The sequence below is a fragment of the Gopherus evgoodei genome, chromosome 23 (assembly GCF_007399415.2).
Source record: "Gopherus evgoodei ecotype Sinaloan lineage chromosome 23, rGopEvg1_v1.p, whole genome shotgun sequence".
Classification (NCBI taxonomy): domain Eukaryota; kingdom Metazoa; phylum Chordata; order Testudines; family Testudinidae; genus Gopherus; species Gopherus evgoodei.
Window position 1 is genome coordinate 3,961,266 of NC_044344.1, and position 13,332 is coordinate 3,974,597.

At 56.0% G+C, this 13,332-nt stretch overlaps 1 protein-coding gene across 1 annotated transcript; it reads right to left on the reverse strand.

Annotated features, from left to right (window-relative positions):
* Positions 1–202: 202 nt before the first annotated feature.
* Positions 203–6,798, reverse strand: LOC115639150 (P43 5S RNA-binding protein-like). The gene is made up of 9 exons (XM_030541567.1): positions 6,637–6,798; positions 6,059–6,159; positions 5,373–5,466; positions 4,203–4,291; positions 3,506–3,579; positions 3,030–3,110; positions 1,887–2,131; positions 1,292–1,345; positions 203–908 (listed from the first exon to the last, which is right to left on the reverse strand). The coding sequence occupies exons 1-9, from the start codon at positions 6,796–6,798 to the stop codon at positions 588–590; spliced, it is 1,221 nt and encodes a 406-aa protein (XP_030397427.1). The 3' UTR covers positions 203–587.
* Positions 6,799–13,332: the final 6,534 nt, after the last annotated feature.

A 13,332-nucleotide genomic window follows, 5' to 3' on the forward strand; every position in this document is an offset into this window, starting at 1 on the left:
ACCCTCCCCAGGGCTTGGGGATGGTTTTATCCATAGCAGCTCCTGGTAACCCTACCCAGAAAGAGCCCAAGGCAACCTTCCAGCCCTAAGAACACAGTGGGGGTGTGTGGTTAGCATCTTGTGCCCCCACTAGGTGCTGGGGGGGGGTAAGAGGAGGAAAGACCAGAGGAGACAAGGGCTCAGCTTTCCAGCAAGCGTTTATTGCCCACAGCAGCACCAGCTGAGAGCACTTGGCCCACCTGTCACACCTGCAGGTGGTCACAGGCCAGGCACCCCCCAAACTCAGCCCATCCTTGCAGGAAGAACCCCACACACTCGCTGGGGTCGGGGACAGCCCTGCCCCCTGCTTAAACTCAAGAGACACCCTCTACCAGAGGGGGGAAAAAAAACACTTAACATAAAAAGGAGGTTTGTTTGCCTGCCTGGGCCAGTTTCTTCCTGCCCCAGGGAGCTTCCCCCTCCACCCATTCCAGGAGGGGATTAAGAGTTAAAGCAAATACCAGCTGAAAGCTGCATATGGCCCAGCCTTTGAGCTCCAGGCCCCCTGCTCAGTGCTGGGCAGCATCTCCCCAGGTGGGACGTTGGCTCTAAGCCACCTCCTGTGGCCTGGTGGCCGGGGGCAGCTGGAAGAAAGTGCTGAGGTTCACCTCTGGCTCTACCGCAGGGCGGCAGGGGCGCTCGTTGAAGAGCCCTGACAGGTCGCTCTCCAGCTTGGCCTTGACACGCAGGAGCAGCATGTGGCCCGGGCGCCCAGGGCCGTCCTCCCCCACCGTGAAGCCCGACCGGCTACGTTTGAGCCGCACATAGAGCTTCTGGCTGAAGAGTCGGCTCAGGTTCTCCTCCACCAGCACCCGCTGCCTGGCACCCAGGCGCTGCTGGTTCTTCCTGCTGGGCCGGCAGTGCTGGGGCTGCAGAGAGATTAGTGGGGATCAGGGCCTTCCCCACCCTCAGCGGTTTCCCACCCCAGGCCCTGCTCCCCAGCTCACCCACACACCCCACCATCTGCAACCCCTGCCTCTCCCCAACAAGCTTCTACTGCAACCACTGCCAGTGGAGCTGCACCCCCAGAATGCTCAGGACAGATGCCCCCCGTGGCAGCTCCTATGGTGGTTTGATGCTAGAGGGTCTTTCCCAGCTAACCATGTTTGAGCAATGGGGGTCACACCCCAGTTCCCACTGGGGTAGAAGGGTGGAGCCCCCCTTCCTGTTTGGGACCAGACCTCAGCTTCAGTGAGATTTTGCTACTTTAGAAAGGGCCCGTGACTGACCCACTCTGGCATGGCCCAATTACCTTCAGTTTCTTCTTTGTGGGGTCATGGACTGTCAGGTGCCGGATTAGACTCTCCTGCCAAGGAAAGAGGAGTAAGTCACCCAGCACAGACCCCTGCTCACCCCACTTAGAGACCAGCCCCCCCTTATTCAAATACTTTAGGGTTGACTGGGTATTCTAGTGCAGTGCCTCATGGGAGTTTAGTTCTATTTCCTCCTGATCCCTGTCTCCACTATGAGCCAGGGTCAGCTGCTGAACTACATCTCCCATGATGCAACTGCTCCCCTACTCTGAGGGCTGATCCATCATGGGAAATGTAGTCCACCCAGGGAGCCCTGCCTATAGAGGCCAAAAGGAGCATGAGGAAATGAGACTACAACTCTCATGAGGCAGTCAGCATTTCCCAAGTTAAGTATTTGGGGGGTTGATTTTTTGCCAAGTCAAAAAAAATTGATCAAGTTAAAAACTTCCTAGAACTTTCCCCATGGAAAAAAGCCCATTTTCCACCAGTTCCATATACAAGCCATTCTGCTGCTGTAGTAGAAATGCCTAGAGCCAGCTCTATGCCCCCACGCCCCCCCACCCCCAGTGCCTAGAGACCCCGCTGCTTCCTTACCCGCATGGCAAAGGCCTTCTCACAGCCAGTGAAGTAGCAGCGATATTTCAGCAGCTGCAGGTGCACCTTCCGGATGTGGCTCTCCAGGTTGAAGATGGTGGTGAAAGAGGCCTGGCAGTCAGCTTTGGGGCATGCCCATGCTGGCTTCAGCAGTGCCCGCTTCTGCTGGCTGTGGAAGGACTTGTGCCGCCGCAGGCCGCCCGGCTTCTTAAAGATCTTCGGGCACTGCTGGCACTTGTACTCCACTGGGTGGAAGAGCACAGGCTGAGCTCCCAGACAGAACCAAACACCGCCTCACCCTGGTGCTTCCTGGGAGTTTGGGGATTCATCCCCTCCCCAGACAGGATGTGGCGGGAGAGGGTGACCAATTCCAGCTCATTCTCAGCAGAAGTTACTTGGGAGTTAAGGGATGGTTGGAGCCCGTCTGATGGGACAAGTTCTACTGGCTGGAGTGACACAGGACTAGCCCCAGGCCAGTGGAACCAGTATCCAATGGGGCTCTGGATTCCATGGGGGCCAAGGCAGGGCAGAGGCAGCAGGTGAAAGCCCTCACCTACCCCAGAAGGGCCACAGGTCAGAAGAGGATGGGCAGGTTATTGACTAGCCCATCCAGAGTCCAGCCGTAGTCACAGCAAGGCCAGGAAAAGAGGATGGGCAGCCTTAGGACTCAATTGTCTCTGCTTGCCTAGGGGAGGCAGCTGATCCTGCTCTTAGCGGGAGCCTCCAAAGCAAGGTGGAAGCCCCACCAGGAAAACACAGTACAAGGATGCCAGATGTGGCCAGACCAGCCAGGACTGAAGGTCAGCAGGACACTGGGGTTTGACCTACCACCAGGGGCCCCCATCATTTGCCTCCACTATGAGTCACCCCCACAAGCTACTGGTGATGCCCAGAGAAAGGGAGACCTTGATTAGGAAAGAAAGGAAGCTCTGGGCATCTCAAATCACACTGCATGGAGAAGGGAGACCTCCCCACCACCTGCTGGGGCTGGGAAGGTGACCTCCTGGCCTGCTGATATTACAGGCAAGCAATGTTTGGTTCAGGATGCCACCCAGTCAGTGCTTGCCCAGGGAAATGCAGGCAGACTGGTATCCAGTACCCAGATTGCATGTGGGGAGGGGCTCCCCTATACACCTGCCTTACCAGGATGCTGCTGCAGATGTTTCTGACGCTCTGTCCAGGTGGACAAGACAGTCCCGCAGTCTGGCCTGGGGCACATGTATCCTGGAAGAGGGACATGGAGGAGGATCAGCATGTGCCAAGAGATACTGAATTGGGCTGGAAGGAGCCACCCCAGGACCACAGGAGTTTCCAGGTGGCTGCTGAGCCTGGCTTGCAGCACTGGTGCCATGTGCTCAGAGCCACACTCCAGCAGGGCACCTCCCACCATGGAGTTCAGCCCGGTGCTAGTTCTCCTCCAGGCACTGCCATGCTGCAGCCTGGGGGTGGCTGTGTCAGTGAGAAGCAGGAGCTGGCAGGGATGTCCCCTCCCAGCCTGGGGAGGCTGGTGCAAAGGCCCAGAGTGGACAGGGAACCACAGACAGTCAAGCCAGCAACCACAGCCTCCCATTCAGTGGGTCCCCAACATTCCCCCACCTACTCCAGGGAAAGCCACTCACCAGCATGTTTCCTCTGGTGAGCTTTCCTCTTGGCAGCACTGGCAAACTTCATGGTGCAGCCGGGCTCCTGGCACCTGAACAAAGCACACCCCACTTGTGAGGGGAGGGGGCAGTGCTCTCCCTGTGTCTGAAAGGAGATGTCCCAGGCTAATCCAGAGAGACCCAGCCAATGGGTGGCAGTGAATTGGGAAGGGGAAAGGCCAGTGTATGGGCTATGCCATGCTGGAGAAGGCCACTGGCCCAGCCAGCTTCAGTATCTGGCCCAGGACAGCACCCAGTACCAGATATGGCAAATCCTTGGCACTCAGCAGCCATTGGCACAGGCAGGGCCAGCGCTACCATTTAGGCAACCTAGGCAATCGCCTAGGGCACCAGAATAATTGGTGGGTGCCGTTTTGCCGGAGGGGGCGGCAGGCGGCTCTGGTGGAGCTGCTGCAGTCATGCCTGCAGATGGTCGGCTCCTCGGTCGGCTCCAGTGGACCCTCCGCAGGCACCACTGCAGCAGCTCCACTGGAGCTGCGGGACCAGCGTGCAGGGCTGCAAAATTGCCATCTGCCTAGGGCGCTCAAACCCCTAGCGCCAGTCCTGGGCACAGGCCAGCTCAGCCAGCCTCTCACATTGGGAGGTGCTTGATTCCACACCGGGGGGGGGTCTCCTGTCAGCCACCCCCAACCTGAAAACCACAGGAGACACTCACACAAACGGCAACACTGTGGTATGCTCGGTCCAATGGGCCCAGAGGGCCTTCTTTTTCCTGAAGGTGCTTTCACAGCCTTGGTAGCTGCACTGGAGGGGCAGGAGAGAAGTCAACCAGACCCAGTACCCTCACCCCCATGATGCACTTCAATCCCCCCTCCCCTCCAGCCTCCCAGTGCTCCCCAGCCCAGGGCCCCTCATGCATGGGACCGAGCAGGTCTGGGTGGCTCTGGAAGGGTGTAAGCAGCATGGATGCCCCAGGGGTTGATCAGGGAGCCCCGGGCAGTTTAACAGGAGCCTGTCAACATTTGTGGCAGAGAATCAAACATCTGCCGGTGCCATTTAGAGCAGCCAGCACAGCGGGGAGAATTTCTCCTCTCTCCATTAGCCATTTTCAGGCAGTTTGAGCCGACCAGTGGCCCTGAAAATGCTGACAGGCTGCAAGGCCAGCAGGGTCTGAGAACGGACCCGCGGCTCCGGCCCATGCTGGGCGAGGCAGGGGTAACAAGCCAGGCTCGCTGGCCCTGGAAGGGGTAACAAACCAGGCCCACTGGATAGGCTCTGGGGAGGAGCATTTCACCCTCCTGCCAGGGGCTCTCTCTGCAGAGCCTTCCCAGGCCATTGCAGCCAGAGCCATGACCTCTGGCGCCCTCGTGTGTTCACAGAAGGAACAGACTCCCCCAGCGTCAGGAGACCCAGAACCTAGTCCTGCCCCCCCCAAGTCCCACTGTTCACAGCTTGGCTAGTGCTGAGGTTCCCTCCCTAGACCCATGCACCAGGAGAGGGGCACTGGGACAATCCCCCCCCCTCCCCTGGGGTACCTCCCACTGCCAAGGCTCACATCCTATCAGGGTCACCCAGCAGATGAAGCCCCACCCCACAGGTGCTGCTCCAAGTCACTGTTAGGAGAAGGGGAGTCAGCCCAGAGAAGGGACTGTGTTGGCATCACACCTTGTGCCTAGGGGACTATCTGGGCTACCAGAGCAATGGCCCTCCAGGCCCCTGGAGGGGAAGGGATGGCCCAGGCATCAGCACTGCAGACCTCAGACCTGACAGGAGTCAGAGTCCAAGAGTCCATTGGAGCCAGCTGTGACCAGAACGTGTCCCACTCACTCATCAGCTGTTCTCCCTGACTCCACCTTATTAACACCTTGCCACCAGCATGTAATACCTGGAAGGACTTCTCTGCACCATGCTGGGCCCTGCAGTGCTTTGGCAGATTGTTCTTGGGCACCAAGGCAGATTTGCAGTCCGCATCCAAGCAGCTGGAGAAATGTGGAGACACAGCTGATAGACAGGTGTTAGCACCAAGCTAGCTGGCATGAACCCAGCTTAGCACAGCCCAGCCAGTTAGCCAAAGGAAAGGAGTGTGTAGTTAACACAAGGCAGGGATAGGTCAGGAGGGTGTTCTGGGTACTAGCTCAGCCCACAGCCTGGCCAGGTCAGTGGCAGGCAGCACAGCTTAGTGGGTAGGGCACTCAACAAAGTCAGGAGACATGTTCTGCTCCCAGGTCTGCCACTGAGCTGCTGTGTGACCTCAGGCAACTCCCTTCCCCACTGTGTGCCTCAGTTTCCCTCTTCCACCTTTCTCAGTCTTGTCATTTACACTTATCCCCTCCAGGGCAGGGATTCTCCCACTATGTGGGAGCACAACGCCTGGCACAATGGGGCCCAGATCTCACATGGCACCAGGGCAATCCAACCTCCTGCTCCCCTCCCCAGGGGGCTCACCAGCAATGACAGTCTCATTGCTGCTCTGAGAGCCCCACTAGGCATCACCAAGGCCCATTAGACCCCCTTGGGGGGGGGCTGATCAACAGGAGAGAGAAAGGACAAGCCACCATCCCCCTGCTCTACCTGTTCAGCCTGGCATCACCCTGCTGCAGCTTAGGCCTCTGCAGGGAGCTTCTGCGGCGGAATCCCTTGCCACGGCCATCCTGGTCACTCGGCGGAGCCGTCTGCAGAGACACACCTTGGTGAGGGACTGCGCCAGCCTCCCAGGCCTCTTCGCACTCAGGGACAGGCACATACAGCATTACAGTGATCGAGGTATGGGGGGCAGGGGGGGAAATGAAAGGAGTCCCAGACCAACACATGGCTTAGACAAGACACCCAATGCAGGAGGGCTGGTAGCCAGGCACTGGGGGGCCATCCAACCATGGCTTTGCTACTCAGGAGTGCCACAACCCAGGCTTATAGAGGATTGATCAGCATGTTCCCCCCTAGGCCCATTCTGAGACAGCTCCTCCACCAGTTTAAATCTTTGTTACTTCTAGGATGAAGAGAAGCAGCCAACCCACCTGCTCAGACACATCAGCCATGGGCTGACTCAGGCAGCTCCAGGGCTCTTTGCTCAAGGAGCACAGGTAACAGGCTCTTGGGAGCCAATGAGCAGGGCTCCCTCTCCCCACCTTCCTGGGGGGTCCCCCTCTTACCTCCCCTACATGCACAGCAAGATGCTTCTGCAGCCTCCTCTCCTTGCCAAACACAGCACCACACTCCTTGTGGGGGCAGGTAAAGAGGGCAGAGGCCAAAGCACCCCCAAGGGAGGTGCTGCTTCCCCCAGCCACCTCCTCCTGCAGTCCTGCTTCAGCCATGGGGTTGGGGGTTTTGCAGCACACCTCTCTCTGCCTGAAATACCCTATAGCCCCTCAGTTTGTTTCTGAGCTGCCACCTTTATACTCTCAGCCTTCCAGGGGGGCTGCAGCTGACTCCCATCCCATCAATCAGGGGCTGAGTGGGGGAGCAGGGTTAATGTATTCGCATCATTAGTGGAAAGCTGGCAGGGGTGGAGCCGGACTCAGCATCCCCTGCAGCATGCTTGAAAGCAGAGGGCCTGGGGGAGCAGGTGTTTAGGTGGCTTGTTCCCATTAGCTTCAAGGGGAGTTAGGTGCTTTGCCTGCTTTTGAAAACTCCACGAGGGATCATGCTGCACCTATAGAAGCCCTAACCCCAAGCTCCTGTTGGGGGAGATGGGTCCAAAGCAGCACCCCCCCAACCCCTATTGCAAGTTGGCTCTGAGCAGCCCCACCATTGCAGGTGCACATAATCTAAACTCAGCTGAGGATCTAAATGGATCAAACCAAGCCCAAGCATCTCCCTGTTCTACCTATTGGGTTTCTGGGATCTATTGGGTGTCTGGGAAGTGGGCGGGCAAAAGCCTGCCCACTGCTAAAGGATCCCCTCCCCAGCCTAAGGGGAGGATCTACAGGACCTCAAACACCTCCCTGTTCTAGGGCTGGGGATTGGACTCTTGAGTCAGGAATTCTCAGCTTGGGCCCATCTGGTGTGATAAGGCAGCATTGCTCAGTGGTTAAGGTGACTCAGGACAGCTGGGTTCTATCCCCAGCTTTCAGAGTAGCAGCCGTGTTAGTCTGTATCTGCAAAAAGAACAGGAATACTTGTGGCACCTTAGAGACTAACAAACAAATTTATTTGAGCATAAGCTTTTGTGGGCTACACAGACTGGAACATACAGCAAGAAGATATTTATACACACAGAGAACATGAAAAGGTGGGAGTAGCCATACCAACTGTAAGAGGCCAATCAACTGAGATGAGCTGTTATCAGCAGGAGAAAAAAGACTTTTGAAGTGATCATCAAGACAACCCATTAGCTTTGCCACCGGCCTGCTGGTGACCGTTCCTTCCCTGCTCTGTGCCTCAGTTTCTCTCCCTATAAACTGATACTGACTTCCTTTGTACAGGGCTCAGAGCTACTGGCATGACAAGCCCTGCAGGTGTCAGGTAAATCCCTCTCCTGCTGTTTCTCTTCCTATCTGTTATCCAGCTGGATTGTAAGGCCCTGATCCTCAGAGGTATTTAGGTGCCTGACTCCTATGAATTTCAATGGGAGTTAGGCACCTAAATACCTTTAGGGATCTCTGCTTGAGCTCTTGGGAGTTGAGCTGGGCTCTCCCTGCATCACCCAGCTCAACAGAGCTCCCCCCAGCACCAGCACAGAGGGCTCAAGGTGCTGATGTAATACACATCATAGAGAGAACCCTGGTTTTGTTATGGAGACAGCACCCTATGGGGAAGCCTGCCTGCCCCTTTGTGATGTCAGGCTGGGGGGGCAGGGGGAGGTTGTCTCCTGCTCTGCTGGCTGAGGATGAAGGAAGGAGCTGGGAAGCAGGTGCTTGGCAGTGGGAGAGGGAGAGGGACAGGGATTCTGATCTGCAGCAGCCCGGGGGTTAAAAGGACATGGGTTGCAGTGCTCAGCATTCGTCCCGCCTTAGTGATCTGAGCACAGGCCCGGGAGCCAGGAACTCCTGGGTTCCATTCCTGCCTCTGACACTGATTCACTGAGCGACTTGGGGGCTAGTAACATTGTGCCTCAGTTTCCCCACAGGGCTAGTAATGCTGACCTGCTGTGGGCATGAATTCATTCATTAATGAACAGAGGTTTACAGACGCAAATGGCAGCACAAGTCTCCTTCTTTCTGCAATTATGTGCCAATTATGAGTGGGAGGGGATGGCTGAGGCACTAATGGGATCAGGAGATTATTTGCCACTGGATCACCAGCTTGGAACCGGGCCCAGAGCCTGCAAGCCACCCCTTGTGGGTGGATTCCCGCACCCACACGGAGCCCCAATCAAGGCATAACCTTCCCAGGGATCCTGCTGTGCTTGGCCATCAGTGAGTTGGGTACATGCTGGCCTAGTGGGCCAGCAGCCCCACCTCCAAAGCTGCCATCACAATTGCCACCACCTCGGGACCCTCCACAGGGAGCTCCGAAATGGAATGAGCCTTGGAGACTGGGGCATGCTGCCCCCGCAGCTCAGGGGATGGTGCCCCAGCCCTTTTCACTGATCCCAGTCCCTTCTGCAGGGCGAGGATATCTTCATGGTCTTAGCGTGGAGCTGAGAATCCCGAGCACGCCGCGCTGGACCTTATCACAGCCGGAGCCCGGCACAGTGATACAGCTACCATGGAAGGGGAGCTGGTGAGGAACTGCTTGGGCTAAGCTGTGCAGTGGCCATGGAGCCACAGAGCATCCTGGGAGGGATGGAGGGAAGCAGCGGGGGGCCGTTTATTGACTAGGCCGAAGCCTGAGACTCAAGCATGGGTCGTGGGTCTCCTTTTGTTGGTCCCACTGCGCTGCATGGCCTGGGGCCAGACTCCTCCAAAGTCCCATCAGGCACTAGGCTGGCTACATTCCTGGTGCCAGCTCCATGCACCCACCTCCCAGGATTTCCAATAAGGCTAGGGGCAGGGGGCAGAGAGGAGGAGGAGCTGGGGATCGCCCTCGTCCTACAGATGGGGAAACTGAGGAAAAGCCCTGCCTGGGCTGAGTCAGCGCTGGAGGTGGGGACGGAACCCTTGTCACGGCTCCCGCTTCTGACTTCGCCTCTCACATCTCTGATGTCAGAGGGCAAAGGTTGTGCCGCGGTGGGTCTCAGTTCCGAAGTGTGGCAGCCCATGTAGCAGAGCAAACTTCCCAGCTGCCTCCCCTGCTAGTTCCTCACCCATTCAGCCTCTCCAGAGCGCCTGGGTCTGAACCCCTTTCCCCATCGGCTTTGCCCCAGCTGAGGTGGAGTGGTCAGGACTAACCAGACGGCTCCAGCTCAGGCTACTCCATTGATCCCCATCTTGGCTTTAGAATATTCTCTGAGCTATTTCCTAGCCTGCTCCTCATGCCCTTCACATCCTGTTTGCGTTCCCAGCTGCTGCTATGTTTCTGCTGAGTGATGTCCAGGTCACGGCCCAGCAATATGTATGCATGGCTCAGACTGGTCCTTCCAACGCTGAAGGTCACCCTGGCAGCTGGGAATTGCTCTTGCACTGGGTCTCAAATCCCCTGAGTTCCAGCAGAAGATGTGCCTGTGTGTGCACACACCTTGTGATCAGTCACTGGGGAAAGCAGCCATTTAACTAACACACACACACCCTTGTGATCAGTCATAGAATCATAGACTATCAGGGTTAGAAGGGACCTCCGGAGGTCATCTAGTCCAACCCCCTGCTCAAAGCAAGACCAATCCCCAATTAAATCATCCCTGCCAAAGCTTTGTCAAGCCTGATCTTAAAAACCTCAAAGGAAGGAGATTCCACCACCAACCTAGGTAACCCATTCCGGTGCTTCACCATCCTCCTAGTGAAAAAGTTTTTCCTAATATCCAACCTAAACCTCCCCCACTGCAATTTGAGACCATTGCTCCTTGTTCTGTCATCTGCCACCACTGAGAACAGCTGAGCTCATTCTTCTTTGGAGCCCCCTTTCAGGTAGTTGAAAGCAGCTATCATATTCTCCCTCACTCTTCTCTTCTGCAGACTAAACAATCCCAGTTCCGTCAGCCTCTCCTCATAAGTCATGTGCTCCAGCCCCCTAATCCTTTTTGTTGTCCTCCGCTGGACTCTCTCCAGTTTTTCCACATCTTTCTTGTAGTGTGGGGCCCAAAACTGGACACAGTACTCCAGATGAGGCCTTACTGGGGAAAGCAGCCATTTAACACACACATACACACTCACACACACACACACACTTGTGATCAGTCACTGGGGAAAACAGCCATTTAACACACGCATGCACACCCCCTTCTGACACAATTGGGCCTTTAGTTGAGTTTATTTTCCTTGGCGTTCTCCAGGGGAGGCCTTGGCGCTGCCTATTTGTGTAGCTTGGCTGGGTCCTGGAGTCTCCCCTCCACTCCCTCACTGGCCTAGAGAGGTTGGAAGCCCTAATGCTCTCTCTGTTAACAGAGGTGAAGTCCTTTGTCTTTGGAAGGATAGATTCACTTGTGACTGGGATGTCTCCAGCCTGTAGCACAGACATCCCCCTCCCCTGACCTGTGCTAGACACTCGACCCCCCTGCTTCTCCAAGCCACGTGTCTCCTGACCTGACCTGGAGTTCTGCTCTGGTTTGTTCCTCTCCCTCAGGTCGTAGAAGATATCAAAGAGTTGGATATAGAAAAGGACAAATGTATGGAGATGATGACAACTGACAGCCATGACGACGGCATTGGGGTGCTGGTGCTAAACCTCAGCGGAGAGGAGGACTTGCCCAGAGCAGGCCAGCCCATGGGCATATCCATGGTCCCAAAGGCTCCAGGGGAACATCTGCCGTGGGTCCAGGACGATGACAGCCTGGAGCGCCTCGTGAAGCTGATGTGCGACCTCTTGAAGGCTGCCCCGGTGGACGCAGCGTGGACTTCAGGGGAGCAGACCAGAATCGTGGCCACCGAGCAGAATGCCGGCTCCAACTCGCCAGCCAGCTGCTGGGGCTCGGAAGAGGGAGTCCCTGAGGCAAAGGGTGCCGAGCCGGCCATACGCTTGCCCTCTGGGACCTCAGCCAAAGAGGCCCTGCTGGCCACAGAGGATGAACCGCAAGCCAGCCTGGGGAAGACCCTAGAGCCTGGGGACCAGAGGGGCTACAACATCATCAGGTGCCTGATAGGGGGAAATAGCCGTTCCAGAGGTGAAGATGACACAGAGGTGACAGCATCACCTGGTGCGGATAAAAAGATTTTGCCTGAGAACGATTTCAACCAGCCAAGAGAGGACGGGGACCTTCTGCTGCAGGAGGGATGGGGCAGCCTGTGGGTTAGAGATGAAGTGCCACCCTTGTCAGGCAGGGCCTTCTCTCCAAGAGGCATCACCTTCTCCTGGCTGACCGGCTCTCCCAGCTTGGATTTCCCTGGAGCACTGCAGTTCAATCCCTCATCTGAAACCTCTCACGAGACAAGGACAGAGCCTGGGCCCAGCGGGTGGCTTCGTCCCAACCCTGCCTGTCAGCTCTGCAATGATGACACAATTCATCGCCTGGGGGGCTTCAGGATCTTCGGAACCCCTGACTTGAAGGAGCTGGAGGAGGAGCTAAGGCAGAAGCTCGGCAGCTGTCACAAGTGGGGAGCCGACACACATGGGACCGTCTTCTCCAAGGCAAAGAGGGTGTTTTCTAATTATTGCCTCCGCCCTTCCGGGGACTCCAGGGCACAGGCCTTAGCGAGAAAGGTAAGGAAACCACTGGGAAGCTGTATGCTTTTCGGCAGCTGTATTTCGAATACAGCCATCACCATAGAGTCTGGGCAGCCTGTACAAACGTAGCGGGACCTCATTCTCTCCCTACAAAGAACTCCCCTCCCTCCAGCTGTGTCAGGCCTTGGCTGTTGGAAGCTCTCATCCCTGACCAGTAAGAAGAGGCAAGTCTATCCCCTTCTAGGGGAAAGGCTGGATTAGACAGCCTTGTGGGTTAGGCTGGGGATCTGGGTTCAGTTTTTGGCTCTGCCCCAGATTCTCTGTGTGAGCTTGGCCAAGTTGCTCAAGCTTACTCTGTGCCTCAGCTTCCCCACTTGTAAAATGGGGATAATAATCCTTCCTTTTAACCACCCTTTATCTTGTCTATTTAGCATGTGAACTTGTCGGGTCAGGCACTTCCTCTTACTCTATTTACGTACTGCGTCCAGCACAAAAGAATCCCCAGTTTGTGTGCCTCAGTTTCCCTATCTGTAAAATTGGGATAATAACTCTTCCTTTTTCTGTCTTGTCTATTTAGGTTGTGAGCTCTTCAAGGCAGAGATTGAGTCATAATATATGTCTGTGCAGCACCCACCACAACAGGGCCCCCGTCCTGCTGCTGCTATATATAAACAATAACAATCCCCACAGCAGGCTGGACTAGGAATAACGTTTAGGGCTTTCATAGCACCTCCCATCTAACAGGCTAGGAGCCCTTTGCAAACACTAATGGATTTCACCCACTGAGTCAGGGCTCAGAGATCAGCCCCATTGTACCCAGGGGGGAATCGAGTGCCTCACATAGAAAGTCAGCGATGGGACCAGAAATACAACCTAGATGTCCCCGCTCTGTCTGCTGCTTCCAAAGTGAATGAAGCTAAATCAGGAAAAGGCATTTTAACTCCAGAATAGAGTCCCACATGGGGAGCTATTGTGGAATAGCTATTCTGGAGTAGCTATGCTGGTCAATTTCCCCATGTAGACAAGTCCTTAGGAGTCTGACTTTCATAGAGTCCCAGACTTTAAGGTCAGGAGGGACCATTTGGATCATCTAGCCTGACCTCAAGCCTAGCAGCAGGCACCTCCCTCAGCGCATCAAGCCCAGATCTTGTGGTTGAGCTACAGCATAATGATTAAAAAAGCATCCGGTCTTGGTGTGAAAGCTCCACGTG

Excerpts from the sequence above, each read along its gene's own strand:
- LOC115639150 (XM_030541567.1), bottom strand. The coding sequence starts at position 6,798 with ATGGCTGAAGCAGGACTGCAGGAGGAGGTGGCTGGGGGAAGCAGCACC. Across the intron at positions 6,160-6,636 it reads TTGCTGTGCATGTAGGGGAG|ACGGCTCCGCCGAGTGACCA; the intron begins GTAAGAGGGGGA and ends GTGTCTCTGCAG. Across the intron at positions 5,467-6,058 it reads GGTGATGCCAGGCTGAACAG|CTGCTTGGATGCGGACTGCA; the intron begins GTAGAGCAGGGG and ends ACATTTCTCCAG.